A 17,046-nucleotide genomic window follows, 5' to 3' on the forward strand; every position below is an offset into this window, starting at 1 on the left:
TCAGAAAACCAGTCCATCCAGTTTTACAGTCCTGGATAGCATTTCGGCCAAATTTAGCAAGCCATAGAGAGTAGTCCTTTTCACGACACTGACAGATTTAAGTGGTTCAAATGGAAGATCTGTGATCCTTGTTTTAGTTAATAGATTAAGTGATCAAGGAAATATTCAAATTAATTCCGATTCTAGGAGGAACACTGAATACACCACATCCCACCTGTGTTATTATTGTTCAAACATGACCTTGTTTGGTGGATAGGATAGGGGAAGAGGGGTAGCCCTACTTCGCCAATCAGAGAGGGGACAACTCTCATTTTGTGGAAAGAGTTTGTGCACAATCGTAGCTAACACAAGTGTCAGGGTCGTGGCTGTGTTTTAAACGTACCCCATAGTTCCGGGCGTCTTCATGGTCTGTCGGGTCTGAAAATACCTCTAAACCCCAACCGATTGTCATCCAGACCGTCTGAAAGACCCAATAGCTACTCAAAAGCAAAGAAGGGCGTTTAATTTCCCCCATATAAAGAGAGAATTTTAGCCAATTCAACGATTAAAGAGAGTTTGAAAGGTATTGATACGTTTCAATGCTGTTTGCGTAAGCCGTTGGCCTCCTTCTATCAAGGCTAATTTAGTTATCTGGAGGGTAATAAATAGAGATGAAGTGACCTGAAATCCCCATCTTCATGATAACATCAAATCAAAAAATTATGGGGTTAGGAAAAAAATCATACAGTATTGCCGCAAAAAATTTCGTCATCTTCTTTGAGATGACTGCTCTTAATTTGTCCAATATTCTACCACCTCTAAACGAAGGTGTTGTCAAACAGAATAAGTAATTATTCAACTCCCTTAATTGCTTATACAAACTCGATGGAATTAGTGACGCCTTAAAGAGTAAAAAACTGTACTTTCCTCTACCAGTCTTTATTTTTACCCGCCTTTCTTATTAAAGCAGTGTTTCAGGTACATAAAAGGATCAAATGACTTGGCAAGTGAATTATCTGTTGTCAGTTTGAATCTTTGAAGAAGATATGTCCTCATGGAGCAGGACATTTCCAAGGCATGGGCTTGACATCTATTTGAAAGGATCGCTACCCTAATGAAGATGGAGAGGACGATAAGGATAGTAAGGAGGTTAAAGGCGACCAGGTAAGTTCAAGAAGTATTTCGTATTGAACAACACGAGAAAAAAGCTTTTGAAAATATTTTATTCAACACAAGCTACCTGGAAATCCCCTTTTTAATAGGTTTTATGTACAGAAGAAAAATTTAGTGTAGTTATAGCCCCTTTGCTATTTATCTATCCACCCATTCCGTATCCGTTCATCCTTCCAACTCACTTTTATTTCCAAACAAAATGTCTATTTCACTTCTCGCATGGTCATGGGATTGCCAAACGTTACTTGCAAGAAAATATTATCACAGCTTTGACATTGGAGACAGCGTTAGGAGAACAGGTGGACTGAATACGATTTGAGGTAATGTTTTCATTTTAAGGCATGGTATGAGTTTGAGGTCTTGTGTTGTCTCGTAAGAATAAATGCCTTCTCCAATCGACTGGTTCCAGCTGTCTTTGAAGGGGAAGGTGTTATTCCGCAACTGCGAAGTGTACCGCTTCGATATGAGCAATCCCGCCTGCGATTCATCACAAATACCCACCCGAAATGATCATGCTCTTAGGGGACTAAAGTGGAGGCAAGATAGGCGGTGAGCGGGTCGCGGAAGGTTGACCGATTATGCGTTTGTTAGCTTAAAGAGTGTTAAAATGCAAAAAAACAGCAAATCCTGACTCTGCATTTGTCATTCTGTCAGAAAACGCTCTATTGTTCACGGTCCATTCTTTAAACGGTTGTGTGAAAGAATTGGAGGTATGATTGACGGATGTCCTGCGAATTGGGTCTATTCGCATGAATTTCACAAATTGCTTTATAATTCACTTCAAAAATTACTTCCAGTTCCCGACCAGTCCATCTCAAATTACCTTTTTCATTATCAGTGAGGGAGCGTCTTCCTAATCGCGTTGCATCCTTAAGTGAGCCATCTTTGAAACCGAGTCGGACTGGGTCTACACAGCGGGCGAGTTTAAATTGCATGTGTCGGTAAAGTAAAGGTATTGGAAGAAGTCAGAAAGTAGTAGAGAGCCCAACGAGGAACACTGCATCGATAGACTGAGGCACACCTGTCGAAGCTTTGGGAGGCATGCACTGGACTGGTTATTGCGGCACAACGATGTCGCGGAATTTGAAGAGGCTAAGGGAATAACAAAAATTAAAAAAATGAATATCTATGCTAGAGCATAACGTATGAGCCTAACAGACCGCATTCTCTATAAATATTTTTTGATTAATATCATAATTTCATTTAAATATGTTTATTTTCCATCCACCACTGGAATAACCAGATTTGGGAGACAATTTTCACGCGGATTTTGTGCCACAGCTCCACGTGAAAACGAACCTTCGAGAAAGAAAAGCGTTTATTTAACTTTAATTGGCATTTTTAAAAGTAAACTCTAAAACCTTTTAAAAAAACTCATTTTCCTCACCCCATGTCGAGATTTTTTCTTTGAAAGAATAGACAACGTATAACCACTTTTTACGCATCTGCAGCACTCTTTTTGAGGGGAAGATTAGACAATAGTGGATCCTGATTCAAAACTGGGTTGATTGTTACTTTTCGTTTACTTGGGTATCTCTTCAAATAACATTTTTCAGTTTTGATGTAGTTTCTGGGGCCTTCTAAAACATTCTCCATTGTGGTCGTTGCTTGCAGGACATTTGAATCTCTCTGTGTTTGTCATAGTCAATGCAACCGTTTTTGAGTTACCTCATGGATGGATTCATTGCCATATCTATCGCAATAAGTTCTTGGGTGACCGAAAAGTTTCTTCTTTTCTCGATACAGTCTGACATTTAAAATCCGTGAGATGTTGCATATGAATGTTTCGTGAGGCAGTGATAGACATGCGTCGGTCTTTCGGGATCGTACTCCCCACTGTGGTCCCTACTCCTTACTCTCTACTAACTTTCTCCACATTCCATTAAAACAAATCTTGGTTGCGACTGGTCGGTGGATCCATGTGATTTCACCTTGCCTGCTTCCTCAACCAAGTTTTATTCGACTTTACAGATGCAAAGACCTATCGATACCGACCAAAATGCGGTAATAAATTTCCCATAGATGCAGATTTATCGTATTTTAAGAACAGAAGTAACGAAGCAATTGAATGGCTCCAACATCAGAACTGCGAGAGCAAGTGGCGGCAGCGGTGGTGGTAGTGGACATCGTTTCGTGACCAACTGACCGACTTGTGGTGGGAAATGGCTGTTGAACTGTCATATCCCATCGTTTGCTCGGCAGGTAGATTTATCCTCCCTGTAGATAACAAGGAAAACGCCGTTCTTCCTGGTACAAATAAGGTAGACTTTTTGTAACGATCTCCTCCAGGGAATGAACACTGCCGTACACCTTTAACGTCATACTTCATTCCGCCATTCAACAATATTTTAATTGCTTTTCCTTTTCGAAAACCCAATGTCGGTCAGACTGTTCCGAAGTGCGGATAATTGGGGGAAAGATTTGAAGATTCTTGAAGCTTGCCTGCTGATTTAGTCCCTTTTATCTATTTAACATGATAGGTTTATAAAAGAGTAGGTAGTTGGAATATAAAGCCATTTAATTTAAAGCCTCATGTGCCTTCAATTAGGATACGACCAAGACTTGATTTTATTCTCCTCAACTTGAGGCTAGCAAATGCTAAAAGAAATCGTCCACTGGGATTTAAAATAGGGTGTTGGGTGTGTCACAGGTAATACACCAATTCTCTCTATAGTGTGGACACAGTATAACAAAAAAGGCGAAGAATAAAAGATTGAGTCTTGGATGACAGAAGGCGTGGGAGACAGCGATTTCCCTGAGATCAAGAAGATACAGACCGATAGTAAGTGTGTAAGCATATCAGCATTTTTGAGGCAATCTAGGCCTCACAAGAATGACACCACTCTGCGATAAAGTATTTCATCTTCTCCTCCCCCTTCCACACCACATCGTAGAGTTCTGGCGCAAAAGCTCTCGGCTCTTTGCCTCGACGACCCGAGTCCAATCGCATCTCAGAAATGGTTTCTGCAGTTCTGCTTCGACGAAACTCCAAACAGCGAGAGGTCTCCCTATTCGCGATCGTGATCCATCTCGCGTTGGGAATTCGTTTGGCTAATCTACTCAGCTCCTCCTTGCTTAGGCATGGTTGGTAGATGCAATCAATGTAGAGGTACTTCAGTGTCCATGAGCGTGGATACAGTAGGTGTTCACAGGAGCTACTGCGAATTCGAAGGGAGTCTACAAGTAGACACAGGACCTCCAAATTGCGAGCGGAGAGAATTTCTTGAGTGGCCATTGCATAGGCTTCCTCGGAAATGGGCCATCTATTAATGTAGAGGCGTTTTAGCTCCGGGCACAGTTCCACAGCTTCTTGAAGATCTTCGGGATCAAGGTGACTGTCCGAAGTAATGAAAAGTTCTTCAAGGTTAAGGAAGAGACCGCAGACGTTCTTGAGGGGTTGAGTGTGTGGAATATTATCTAGACAATGACATGAGTGCCACTGAGAAAGATTGCAAAAGGCAAAAGCAGTGGGAGATGTGATAGAGACAGACTTTACTGATGAAAAGTAGCCTCGGTGATAGACTAGAAGAGCTTCAAACTCACTGTCCACATCCCTGGAATCGATCAGTTCGACAGGAAGTTCAATCACCTTTAGTGAACGGGAAGTGAGCTTTATGATAGGAAAGAGATAGAGGTGACAGAGTGTTTTAAACCTTTTCAAAAAAGCAAGGTATTCGGTCGAACTTTCAGGAACGACAGTGTGTTGCACGGTGATAATTAGGGTTTCCACCATATGACCGAACTGATTCAAAACTGCTAAAGTTGTTGAGCTAGAGAGGTTGATGTTATCTGGAAGAAAGATAAGTTCTAACATGATCAGACCCCTCCCAATAAAAGCCCTTCGACCGACTTGGATAGCTTCGTTGGTTGGAAGCGTGGAAGAGATCTCCATCGGTTGACCGAAATTAGAAAAGTCAATTTCCAGAGGACGAAAGAAGCCGTTTTTGAATGGAATGGATGTTCTCGACCTCGAAACAGTGCTTATGTTGACAGATTTCAGTTTGGGGAAGAAGGACCACTCCTCACTAAAGAGCATCTCGTTTAGAGCCTTAAGAAGATCACTCTTAGCGTGAATTTGAAGAGTTTCAAGATTGGCAAAAGGACCGACTCGTCGCAAGTACTGCAGCCATGGCGTTGCACCGATCATTCGTTCACAAACTGTCAAATTAACGACGTTCTGCATGACCTGTAACAGAGCTGGAATATACTCTTCTCTATCATCGGCTAGGAAGCCTATTAAATGGCATTTCATCACTTCGAGTTGCGGTGGCGCAAAGACGGGAAGAGGCGCTACACAGACAGGATTCTGCCCACAGTCTGGTTCCGTGGGCCGAACGGAGAGATAGCGAAGGTGGGGAAAGGCAGGAGCTGCAAAAATCGCCAGCAGACGGTCGATCGGTTGCATCTGGACACTGAGATCGAGGCGTTCTAAACAAACGAAGGCGGAAGGGTTGGAGAGGATGCACTTGTGAATGCTCCCCACTGCACCGCCTTGAGCGATGGGTCCAGGGCTGGTGAGGCGCAAAGTGTGTATGTGCTTGGTGAGACGGCGGCGAAGGAGGAAGAGGAGGAGGGGAGATCCGTTCTCGGAGAGCAGGATTTCGTGAGGGAAGCTGTAGTTCCACCTAGGGAAGGCACTGACGAATTTCAACCACTCGTCCAGTGTTAGGTAGCCCAGAAGTCGCTGGACAATCTGTGGTTGACAGAGTATTGTTTCCTAGACAGGAAGGCAAGAAGAAATCCTTTTCATAAGCCAAATTTCCTACTAATTAAAGGAGGTCAGAATGTTCCACCCATGCTCTCGTGCCTTACACCGTCCTCAATATCTTGCAAGGAATCGCCATTTATAATGAAGACTAACGTATCTAGGAATATCTATCCACCATGGATCACCAAGCACCTTGAGCATACATAATGAACCCTCTTTCGAGGATGGTGAAGTTCCTGCAAATAACTATTCTGCTTTTAGACAATCGCTAAAGTGAATTTTTCCCTGGATGGCAAAGCAAAGCGAAGCAAAGGATGTGACTTTTATCCCCCCACTTTTGACGTATATTAACAGTTGGGGTTAATGGCAGACTTTCTTAATTTGCGTAATTCGCGAACGCAGACACCGGTGAATATTTCCAATCATTTTGCACTTTTAGACCTAAATAGCAAACACGCAATTAATCCTCCAGCCGAAAGACACTTTTTAGACAAAAACAAGACTTTCCGTGAACCACTGCACGCTCATCATTAAGCACAAAGTTGAAAGGCATCATTTTAATGCGATCACCGCTTACAATTTTCAAATTTTAGTAGCGAACTTTTAGCTTTGTTGGAAACACCTTACCATTAAAGTTATTTACTTTAAATGGGGGTCATTTGCGCATATTTGGGGCTACAGCAAGAGGTATCAGACCCCTCGGAGTAAGGTCATCACTTCAAGCAACTCGTGGCGGAGAATAAGTCACCTGACAAAAAAACACCAGCCTGACCAAACCAAACATTGCTTGCGTGTACAAAACATTGCCAAACATTCCCGGTTTTTGTATTTTTATGATTCCCCTACAAAATATGGAACTGACTTTTGGCTTCTTGGTGCCAATGGCAAATTTATTATTTTGAGTTACATTTTATTTTTATTGCAGAAAAGCAAAAAGGGTGAAAAATTAAGCAGTTAAATTTAAATTCTTATTCCCAGCGACCAATTTTGTTTTAACACTGAACCCTAATCCACAGAATCTCATTTTTTCGGACAAATTTTTGGGAATATCCGAGCAAAAAAACCAATTTTTATTCATAAATTGACGGTCTCACAAACACCTTTTGTGCATTGCACAAACAATTTACATCCAATAGGCTGTAGGAACCTTGAAGTTGACCAATCAGACATCAACTTGTGAGGTCTGCTAGCTCACAGTAAAAGGCGTAGGCAGACAAGACGGGGGCAATACTTGTTAACAAAGTAAGGTATTTTTGTCAAACCAAACTTGTTACTTAAAATCCAACGCTGAAGCGACTTACCAAGCTTTTCAGGCTGTTACTATTTTCCATCAGATAGAGGTGAGTGAAACGGGCTCAGTTGCGGCGCATTTTATAGGCACGATAGCGAACACATGCACACGTCGTCCAGGGATATATAAGTAGTCGCGTGACCTTGACGTACTCGGCGTTGATTGGTCAGCCAGATGGATGCCTGTTCGGATGCTTCCCTACGTGCATGTCGAGATCTGCCATGAATGTTTTATTAGCATCTCGGTGAAATTTCGACTTTTGTCAAAAATATTCACACCCTAAAAGTGGTTTATGATTTAATTGTGATGCTATGCGCTAAAGCAATTAAAAATTAAAAATTTTAGTACCCAAAAAATAGAGGACAACTACTTGAATAGGAAATCTTTGGACGAAAAAATCGTAACTTTCCGGTGATCAAAACATTTGCGTCTTCTGCATTTATCTGACCATGCACCTGGTTTTAATAACTGGAGTAATTTTTCTACTCTAGTTCCAAATATTCTATGTACCTTTGATTATCCAATTACCCGGAAACATTTTTTGCTGGCGAATTATTTTGCACAAATTGCATATCACTCTTCTTTAGACAAGCGTAATATAAAAGCTAGTTTTATTTTACCACACGAAGAAGCGTAAATGCAAATACATTTTTCCAAGATTTTGAGTTTCCAGGAAATTCACTAATTTACTTTTGATATAACGCTTATTTTTTAACGCAGTGATGTGAATTTTGCCTATATACAGAAGCATTGCTTCCTTCTACTGACCGCTTTTCGATCCGAATTCCTTAAGCCACGTTGGTAATCGCAGTAAAAGCGAATTGTTGAAGAACTAAATGAAAATAGCGAAAAAAGTAGGGACTACATTGTAGCGGCCCAAATGCTTCCTAAAGATGAAAGAAGTCACAATACCAGGACAGAAGATGTATTACCGACTACTGGCACATAGCACAGATGCCATTCCACCCAGTGGAAGTGCAAAGGTGGAGCCTAAGGTTCCTGCGGAACCGAAACAGAGAGTTAAGTGTCAGCCATTACAATGTAGGCGGTGTTAAAAGGAAAGACACTCATGAACCGACCGCGCCGGTCGTTGAATTTGCGTGCAACTGCGAAGACATCTAACCGTAACGTCACTTATCCCTCTTGGTAATTCCACTGGACGTGGACCTTCATCTCGTTTGGGAACCGAATTAGGGGAAGGGAGAATGTACAGGCCGCCTTGTAGTTTCATCGCTAGTCATAAGAACACTGGCCTAAACTTAGAGTTATTTAATAAAGGGTGGGGTTAAAAGTAGTTTCGTGTGGCCAAGGCTTCGCGTCTGTTTTTTGCCTTTCCACGTTGTTCTTGCTTCAGTCCTGCCCAGACATACCTATCAGGGTTGCGTCCAGATAGTAGAGAGGTGGAGGAGGTATCGTGAGTTTATGCGTTTGATGTCTTTATACAGGTACGGTAAGCAGCTCCTTAATGAAACTGTTTCAGATGGTTCACGGGTGGTGTCGCTTCAGTTGTAAATAGCATTCCTGCGGAGCACAGGACTAGAGTACTTGCAGAAAGTAGATGTCACTTTCAACTCTTTTGTTAGGGGTGGCCACAGATTCCCGCATCCGTAGCATATGCCCTTCTTTCGTCACGTCAGGGTTTAGCAATGAGTGGTAGAAATCAGGCTATCTGCCCTTTAGGGTTAGATTCGCTTTCCAGTGCCACCAATTTGGCTCCCTGAGACTTTCCTAAAGACGGGGGAAGGCACGATTCTCAAGCAAAAGCTATATTGTCAATGTAGGGAAGGGCTGGGGGCTAGTGGCATGGCCTGGAGGCCATTCTACCCAGCGGAAGTTCAAAGGCTGAGCCTTAAGTCCCCACAAAGCAAAACGAAAATGTAAACAATTTATCAAAGCACTGCACACAATTTTAATTGCCCTTTTTCTCAAATAGACATGCATATACTTTTATGTACGCTTATTGTAGCACTCCTGATCATTCTCGAGTTTGTAATGAGCCCATGCAGTATGAGCGAACATGCTACTTACTAAGGTGCGGAAGAGGTGGGCAAGGGGGCTATTGGCAAGTACAACTTGCAGGAGCTCAGGTCACCGCGAAGCTAAACACACACAGTTAAATAAAATATTATATCCCAAAATTTACTTTTTCGCACTTATAAATAAACTTTGAAAATTGTAAAAACATGTCAGATTCAGGGTTAGAGGGTGCGACTAAGCTTAGAACTAGAGCTTTTTTAAGTAAACAAATTATTAAATAAACTATTTATTTATTTATTTTATGCTCATTAGAGGCCCTAGTTGTGAGTATGAATAAAACGTTATTATAAATGTATGGAAAGGCTAATGGATTGCTAACGGAAATGGGAAGAAAGCAGGGCCATACAACGAAATGGGGATCAAAAGCTCGTGTGATTTAACAAATGTTGCTTTTTCGTGTTACACATGGTCGCAAGGGTCTTTAAGATCTCTTGCAATTCCGCCCCCACCACGGTAGTCCAGGGTTCTGCTCGTACTACCCACTTTGTTGGCCTTCTAGCCCTTCCATAATCCTGTAATTAACCTGCTCTCAGATTCATGCCCGAACAGAGGTGTCTCTTCGTTGTCCAATTCATACATAATCACTTCGATTTAAACCAAAACTAATTGTCTTGGGTGGGGAACATTTGTATATTTTAGTTAATGGAGTGGCAGTGATATAGCATTCCATCTCTCCTCTGGAAGCTCTTTTGATGTGTGAGTCCGGTACGGAAGGACCGTTGGGCTGTTAGCGGGAACGACACGGGCTCGGAGCCAGACCACTAAGACGGTGGTCAATTATTTGGAACAGCCATCCCCTCGGGAACGAATTCGAGAAGAAGGGTTGATTACGACCCTTCCGGAATTTGTCAAATACGATACATTTTTCAGGCTTCTGATTTATGGGCTAAAGCCAACGTTAAATGTGGTTTCTGAGTTCTGCCGAAGGGAAAATGCTAAAATTTTTCATAAATTGGTTTTGTTAGGTACATAAGCTACTAATAGAAACGACGCAAAGCTAGTGATGAAAATCCATGAAAATTAAGGATGACATGGAGGAATGCATGCAGCTTAAGCAAGTAAGCAAGATGACCACTGAATTCTCCTATTTACTGATACGTTCAAAAGAAGAATCGCCCTCGTCAACATTGATATATAAACATTTAAAAATGGTATGTTAATTCATTTCTTTGAAATAGTTTTAATATTACCGGTTTTTCCAGCAAGTTTTAAGAAAATATTGGACTCAAGAAACAACATTTTTCGTATTTTCCTTTGGTGTCCTCCATTTTGTATTAACATCCTACAAGTCAAGTCTTCTAGATCAAAAACAAAACGGTCTGGAGCATTAAACAGACAGTTTTCTTCCCCTCCTCCTCCTCCTCTCCCTCCTCCTGTGAACGTTGACGTTCAAAACAATGATAGCTGACACTTCAGTCCACCCACCTTGTCAGTTCTGTTAAGTAAAGGTCATATGACAACCGTAAATTTCGAGTAAGGAAGGCGTCGTTTCTTCATTTACCTATCATTGCTGACTAATTTGATGGCCAGCTTACTTCACGAGGGGAATTTATTGCTCTTAAATTAAAACTCACTTATGATTTATTTCCGCAATTTTCCGTGAATGTTGTTACATTTCAGCGCATGCCTCCCAACTTCAGTAAACATGTCCTGTCGTATTCCTTTTTTACTGTTGAGAGACAGATTATTTACAGCCAGAGGTTAATAGAAATGGCCAATCTGTTTACTGAAGCACCCAGAGTGGACGCAAAAGTGCTATTTTTCGTATTCTAATTGCATTTGAGCGCCATGTGAAATTAAACACTTTTCGTTTGTGTTTTGTCCCTTCTAGTCCTTCAGGTCTTACCCAATAAAGCTGTTCTCTGATTGCTGCATCTCTTAGGATATTTTGGGCTAGCTTGGACGCTAAAAATCTCCAAGTTCTAAAGTCATTTCCAAGCCAAATTAATTAAAGTGAACGGAGGTTGGATGTTGCCCACTGCAACGAATTCTCTTACTAATGAAATATATGCACCTCTCATCCGGCATTGATAGACGTGCGTCGGTCTCTCGATGACGTACTCCTCATTGGGCTCTCTACCACCTTCATCCTCATTCCATTAAATCAAACTTCTCTTGCAAGTGGCCAGTGGACTCGCGTGACCCCACCCTGTCTGCTTCCCCGACAGACCTTTACTCCGTTTCACTGATGCAAAAAAACCTCTCTATACCGACTAGATGGTGGTGATAAATCACACTCAGGATACACCTCTACTCTCGATAAGGAAGGATTGCGTGTCACTGCCGATAAAAATGAGTGAAGAGGGTGTCAGTAATACTTCTCAGTAGTAATAGACGTGACAGAAGTAATGAAGAAGCTGATTGACACCAGGGAGAGTGGTGTTGGTGGTAATGGTGGTGACTGTGATTGTTGTTTTAGCAGTGGTTGTTGTGGATTCCATATGAATAGGGGATTTGTACAAAGGACAGGTAATAAACGCAAAAAACGGTAAATTTTTCCTCCAATTCTCCCTCACTGACGAAAAACCTACGGAATGGCTTCAAATGTTTGGTGAATAAATGAATGACTTGTGGCAAGAAATAGCTGTTGCAACTGCGTATTCCAACGTTTGTTACGCAAAGAAATGTAGCGATTCTCCTTAGGTGATTCACTCACGTCTAAGGCACGCGTCACTTTGTCCGCAGCAGACTCTGGTCGACTTCTTTGCCTCTAGGCGCAAGACGGTTAATAAAAGTGGAATTCATACGTTTCTGCCACATTCTAGATTGCAGTCGGAAGCATCGCACAAACCCATTTGATTAGCAAACGTTTAATCTAAAATAAAGTATTCCTGTGGAGGTTTTTGGGGCCGTTTTTACTAAAGATATTTTTCGTGCAAAGTAGTGACCCATGAGGTCTTCGACGTACTGCATTGCCCCTACAGGGTCAACACTTTGGTGTTGTGTCTAGATTTCCTCCATAACCGAAAGCTGTTTGTGCAGGTTGTGTATTTACCGTACGGTCATTCAGTGTCTTCAGACCCCAAACACCATTTTAAGGGAACGGCTTTCTGCTCATGTAGTTGTCGTTAAAAGTCTACCAGGTTCTCTATGTATTTGCGACGCCTTAAGGGAAAGCTATGATCCTCTAAACGCTTGAAGTGCTTTTTATTTGTCAAGAAGTTGGAGTAAACCCGGCCAGAAGAAGAATCATTATAAGTTTTTGCCTTCTTGGTACATGAAAATCGGTGGTCTTTAACCACGGCATCATCGAGCTGAAAAGGGGCTCAATGAACGATTGACTAGGTCTTCAATGGTAAACCGATGGGTTCCATTTAGATGGCATACAAGAACAGGTAATGCCCCACTCACTCACAACTCATCCAGCAATTTTAAAGCACTCCCCACTGAATCTTCACAATACTGTGCCTAGTCTATGTGTGTGCGTAGTTGACAGGCGACATACATTTTTAACTTTGTATTTCTTGCACAAGGTCGGAAGCAGTTACTCTAGAGCAGGAAAAATTTGTCCTTTCTCAGAAGCAGTCAGGACAGCCAAAACGAATGAAGAAATCAGTAGTGCAAATGCTCTACTCTTACAAGGCCGCAGATTTCAATCTTCTTTACACCTACTATCTCAAACCTGACCCCCATGATAAGATCCGCACCCATCTTCGTCTTCATCTCGTAACAAGTATTTGTTACCAAGGCAAAAAATGGCACACCTCCTACATTATTCAAGAAGATGACTGTTGTAGAAGGATGTTTGGTTTAACAATTGGGCTTTCACATCGGTAACATTGAGTCCAGCTGAAGCAACCAGCAACCAAAACCACCTATCCTTCCTCCTCAACGGAAAGTCAAAATAATATCTTTGCCTCAGTTTTGTTTAATTCTGGGTTGGCGATCAGGGGACGAAGCCCAGGGAGGGGGAATAATAAATAACAAAACACCTAGTAACGCCCTCTAGGATGATTTGGGTGCAAAAGTACCCACGCTGAAGAAAATTCAGCCCGTTCTAATATCAGTTAGTATTTTACTTCTAAAAGTTTTTCCATTCGTTTCTAAACGCACACACCATCGCGAGCAAGTGGGCCAGATCTCCTCCCAATGCGGTAGTTAATAAGCAATAAAAATTTATTGTGCATTTAAAATTCGAAAATAAGGGTAATGTAGATCATCCAAAAAAAACCATATTGATGCTAATCTATCCTTAAGATAATTTTAAATCGTTCCCACTTTACGTTTGGTTCTAAAATGGTAACGATCTCTTGGAGTCAGACCTCTCTTGTTGTTAAATTACAAAATTTGATGAAGCTACGAAGAAGATGGTCCAATAGTTTAACCTTAACGTAGACCTCTTTACAATCTTATTGCTTGAGAAAAATGTTGCTGCACAGATGACAAAATATAGCTGAGGTGAGTAATTATAAAGCGATGCTTTTTAAGTTATGCGTTTACTTACGTAGGCTCTTCACTCTCCACGTTCCATTTGTGGAGAGAGCTGACCCTTCTATGCATTCTCAGTAAGGTAGCATTTAGTCATGAAGCCAGAAGCTAATGAGGGGGTGATTTGCTTAACAGAACACTAGAAAGTAACCTGAGATAACGTAACATCTATTTTTAAGTTACTTTTTACTACCACCACCTTTTAAAGAGCAAAAATCGCCAGGCAAATATGCAACGCTACTTACAAAAATTCAGTAGCACTTTCAAATTTGTACAGTTTTGTGAAATAAAAGATTTCGCGGAAGGAACCCAGGGTTTACTAACGACCGATTTACACGCAGCATGTATCACTTTGGAACTCGCGTGTTTTTAGCTACCACTGTTAAAGCAGCAAATAATGTCACATATAAACGATGCTCGGATTTTCTCTAGACCCTCATGTCACACATATGTGACATGTGTTCTACATCATTGCATTACTAGTTTAGCCCAACCGATTGACCACTTTTACAAAATCGCATTCATAAAACATTATCTTGGATTTTGGAAAGCCTTTGAAGTTGAAATATCTAGAAATATCACTTCCGTTAAAGAATATGTATCAAGAGAATTTTGTTTTATTTTACACATTTCTGGTAGACATCACTTTCCTTTTAAAATTCAGCAGTTACAGGTACATTGGGGCCCAAATATAGTCATAATAATTGGGAACAACTGCTTTAAAGTTTATTTTTAGTTTGAAATTAGACAGCTGTGTGAGGTCTTTAAAACAAGCATGAAAATATCAGCAATCCTTGATTTTCGTGTAAAACTGCACTAGAGGCAATTGACCAAGCGACAAAGGTGCCCTGGGGATGGCGTCTTAATTTAGAGATCGAGAGGTGCTGTGTCCTTTTATTGTAGCCCATTTTGACGCCCAAAGCGCATTTGGTTGCAATGATCAATTCCACGAATAAAAAATTCTGTCCCCCCATGGCCCTGCCCCTTCTATACTTCTGTCGAATGAAAAGGACTAATCAAAGTTTACTCCATTGTGTGCAGTTGATTCTTTTCTTATCCCAATCATGCGAAAACCGTGGTTTCCGAGGGCATCATTATTTGATGACATCTCTAACCTATTCCTATTCCATTGGAGGGCAGAATATAACTATCGACGAATGAGAAATTCAAAGAATGGCATCACTAGGCAACACTACTTAAACATCAGAACGAGATGGGATTAATTCTATCCAGGCATCACTGGTTTAAGCTAAAATGAAGTCTACAAAAGTAAATTAATCACTAATTAGTTCGTTGTTTGACTGTGTCATTAATTTGTTGCTCATTTAAAGTCATAATTCCTAAGGTAGTGCGTTTTAGTACTTTGATTTGCGTCGACTGGGTGGCATTTTAAAGTGCTTCACTAAAAGAAAATTGGCACTTATGAAGATCTTTCATTAACAGCCAATGAAAGTGGGAGCTCGGTTAGGCCTTGGCGACTAAGCGGGTAAAACGTCTAATGAGGATTTCATACCTAAAAGTATGATCATGGTAGTTGTTAACAACTGAGTCACCAACCCTAACAGACCGGAGCTTCTGTGTTCGTTTAGCTTGGCTCCGACAGATAAGGACTTGAGAGGCGATGCCCAGATTAAGCGGATACAACAAGTAAGCAAAGGAGGGTACGGACATTGCCTACGCGCCTACTGACTGGCCAGCAGAGACTATCTAAATGTATGTGTGTCTCGGCAATTTCATCCAGACCTTTTTATCGTAACTGCTTGACCTTTGCCTTGGGGCGCACCTCTGACTGATACGAGCCAATCAGCTGTGGGGGTGAGCGGGAGCACGATCCTCTAGAATGTTGGGCGATTAGTCATCCGCCAGAATTGTAGTCGTATTCGTTCCCAGCGGGGACGAAGGAATTTAACCTTTACCTCATTTCCGCCGTCTAGCTTCGTCCATTTGTCTTGAGCCACTTAAACATTCCATGTGAATGTAGTGGATCATGTTCCCAAATACTATTTAATTCATGCATTCCTTGATTTTATTCGTACAAAGGCTTTGTACAGCTATTTTAAAGCAGGAGCACTAAAGTGGGAAGGTCAGATGCACAACCGTAGGAATGTTGTCGTTTGAACTGATTGCTAAACTGGGTCTTATTTAGCCAAATTCTCAGTCCCACCACAGCTAAGCGACGACTCGCTAGGGAAGAAAGGCGTCCACTGAAGATGGCTTGAATAGTAAAGATACACTGCAGGGAGTGTGAGAAAAAAAGACAAACCCTTTTAATTAAGTCTTGTTAACAATTCAAACGTGGTCTGGCATGTCAAATTTTTTCTTCACTGGGAAATCGATCTCCTTAATAATTCTGTCAAAACAAGAACCAAGATCTGCAACCTTCCAGATGGAGGCTTATCAACACTTGGTCTACTACTGGAACAGCAGGGAAGTGGGACTCGCCCGACTCTACTGCTCAGGATCACATCCTGTTGTAATGTCTGAACTGACGAGATAAGCTACCTGGTTTGGGGACTGTCGGACTGTAAAGCTACCGAAAAAGTCGGAATTTGAGGCCTTGTTCTACATTAGTGTGCCCAGCCCTCCGCCTACTTCAAGGTCAAAGGAATGCATTGCATGCATTGTTCTAGGAGTGCTCTGTGCATTAGCAAAGCAAATAGAGACGCTGAAGACGGTGTTTAAAATACAACGTGAGGTGTTTACTTACTACAATCCCGTAGGTTTTTACACGACTCTTCCTTGTCAAAACCTCGGATAGGAAAGGCCAGGGCTCTCTTCAAGGACGAAACGCGCTTGAGAAACTGCTAACTCCTAAATAAATGTAAGTGGCCAAATGTGACTATTTATGAGTCCAAACCATTCATACATTATGACTTGGTTTTGGCGTTTTCGTTGCCTGCACACACCCATTACTACTATTACCAGTCATACTGACTTACGTTGTCTGGATTGAACCAAGTGCGTCGGTCACACACTCAGTGGAAAAACGTCCCACTTTGTCCCAGTATAATTACAAGCACCAATTTGACCCGAACTTTTCAACACATTAATCACACCCAGCGAATCCAAGAGAAAGAGCAAAAAATAACTGCGCTATGAGAGAAAGGAAGATATGCATTCAAGTAGTAGTAGTAGTAATAGTAGTTACATCTTCATAGGCGGCGCGTATTGCCGATGAAACCCATTGTCACCAAAAGTATAAGTGACAGTGTTGACAGTGACAAGGCAAGGAAGATAAGAGAAATTAGTGTTGAACAGATCGGCAAGAAAAAGCAATGCTCTCATTTTGATGACGACGGGAAGGAAACAAAATCAACAGGCATAGAGGGAGAAGCGTGGGCCCTTTCTCTCTTCTACAAGACAACTATTGCCTGTACCTTATTATATGTTTGATGAGAGAGAAATACATACAAAAATAAACCAGTCTGGC

The 17,046-nt window shown here is 41.5% G+C and overlaps 1 protein-coding gene across 1 annotated transcript; it reads right to left on the minus strand. All coding sequences in view use genetic code 11, as the record gives it.

The window, feature by feature from the left end:
* Nucleotides 1–3,970: 3,970 nt before the first annotated feature.
* Nucleotides 3,971–7,191, minus strand: EGR_04005 (hypothetical protein; the record flags this gene model as incomplete). Its single annotated transcript, XM_024493254.1, has 2 exons — nt 3,971–5,869; nt 7,162–7,191. The coding sequence occupies 2 exons, from the start codon at nt 7,189–7,191 to the stop codon at nt 3,971–3,973; spliced, it is 1,929 nt and encodes a 642-aa protein (XP_024352353.1).
* Nucleotides 7,192–17,046: the final 9,855 nt, after the last annotated feature.

Source organism: Echinococcus granulosus (assembly GCF_000524195.1).
Source record: "Echinococcus granulosus chromosome Unknown EG_S00023, whole genome shotgun sequence".
NCBI lineage: Eukaryota > Metazoa > Platyhelminthes > Cestoda > Cyclophyllidea > Taeniidae > Echinococcus > Echinococcus granulosus.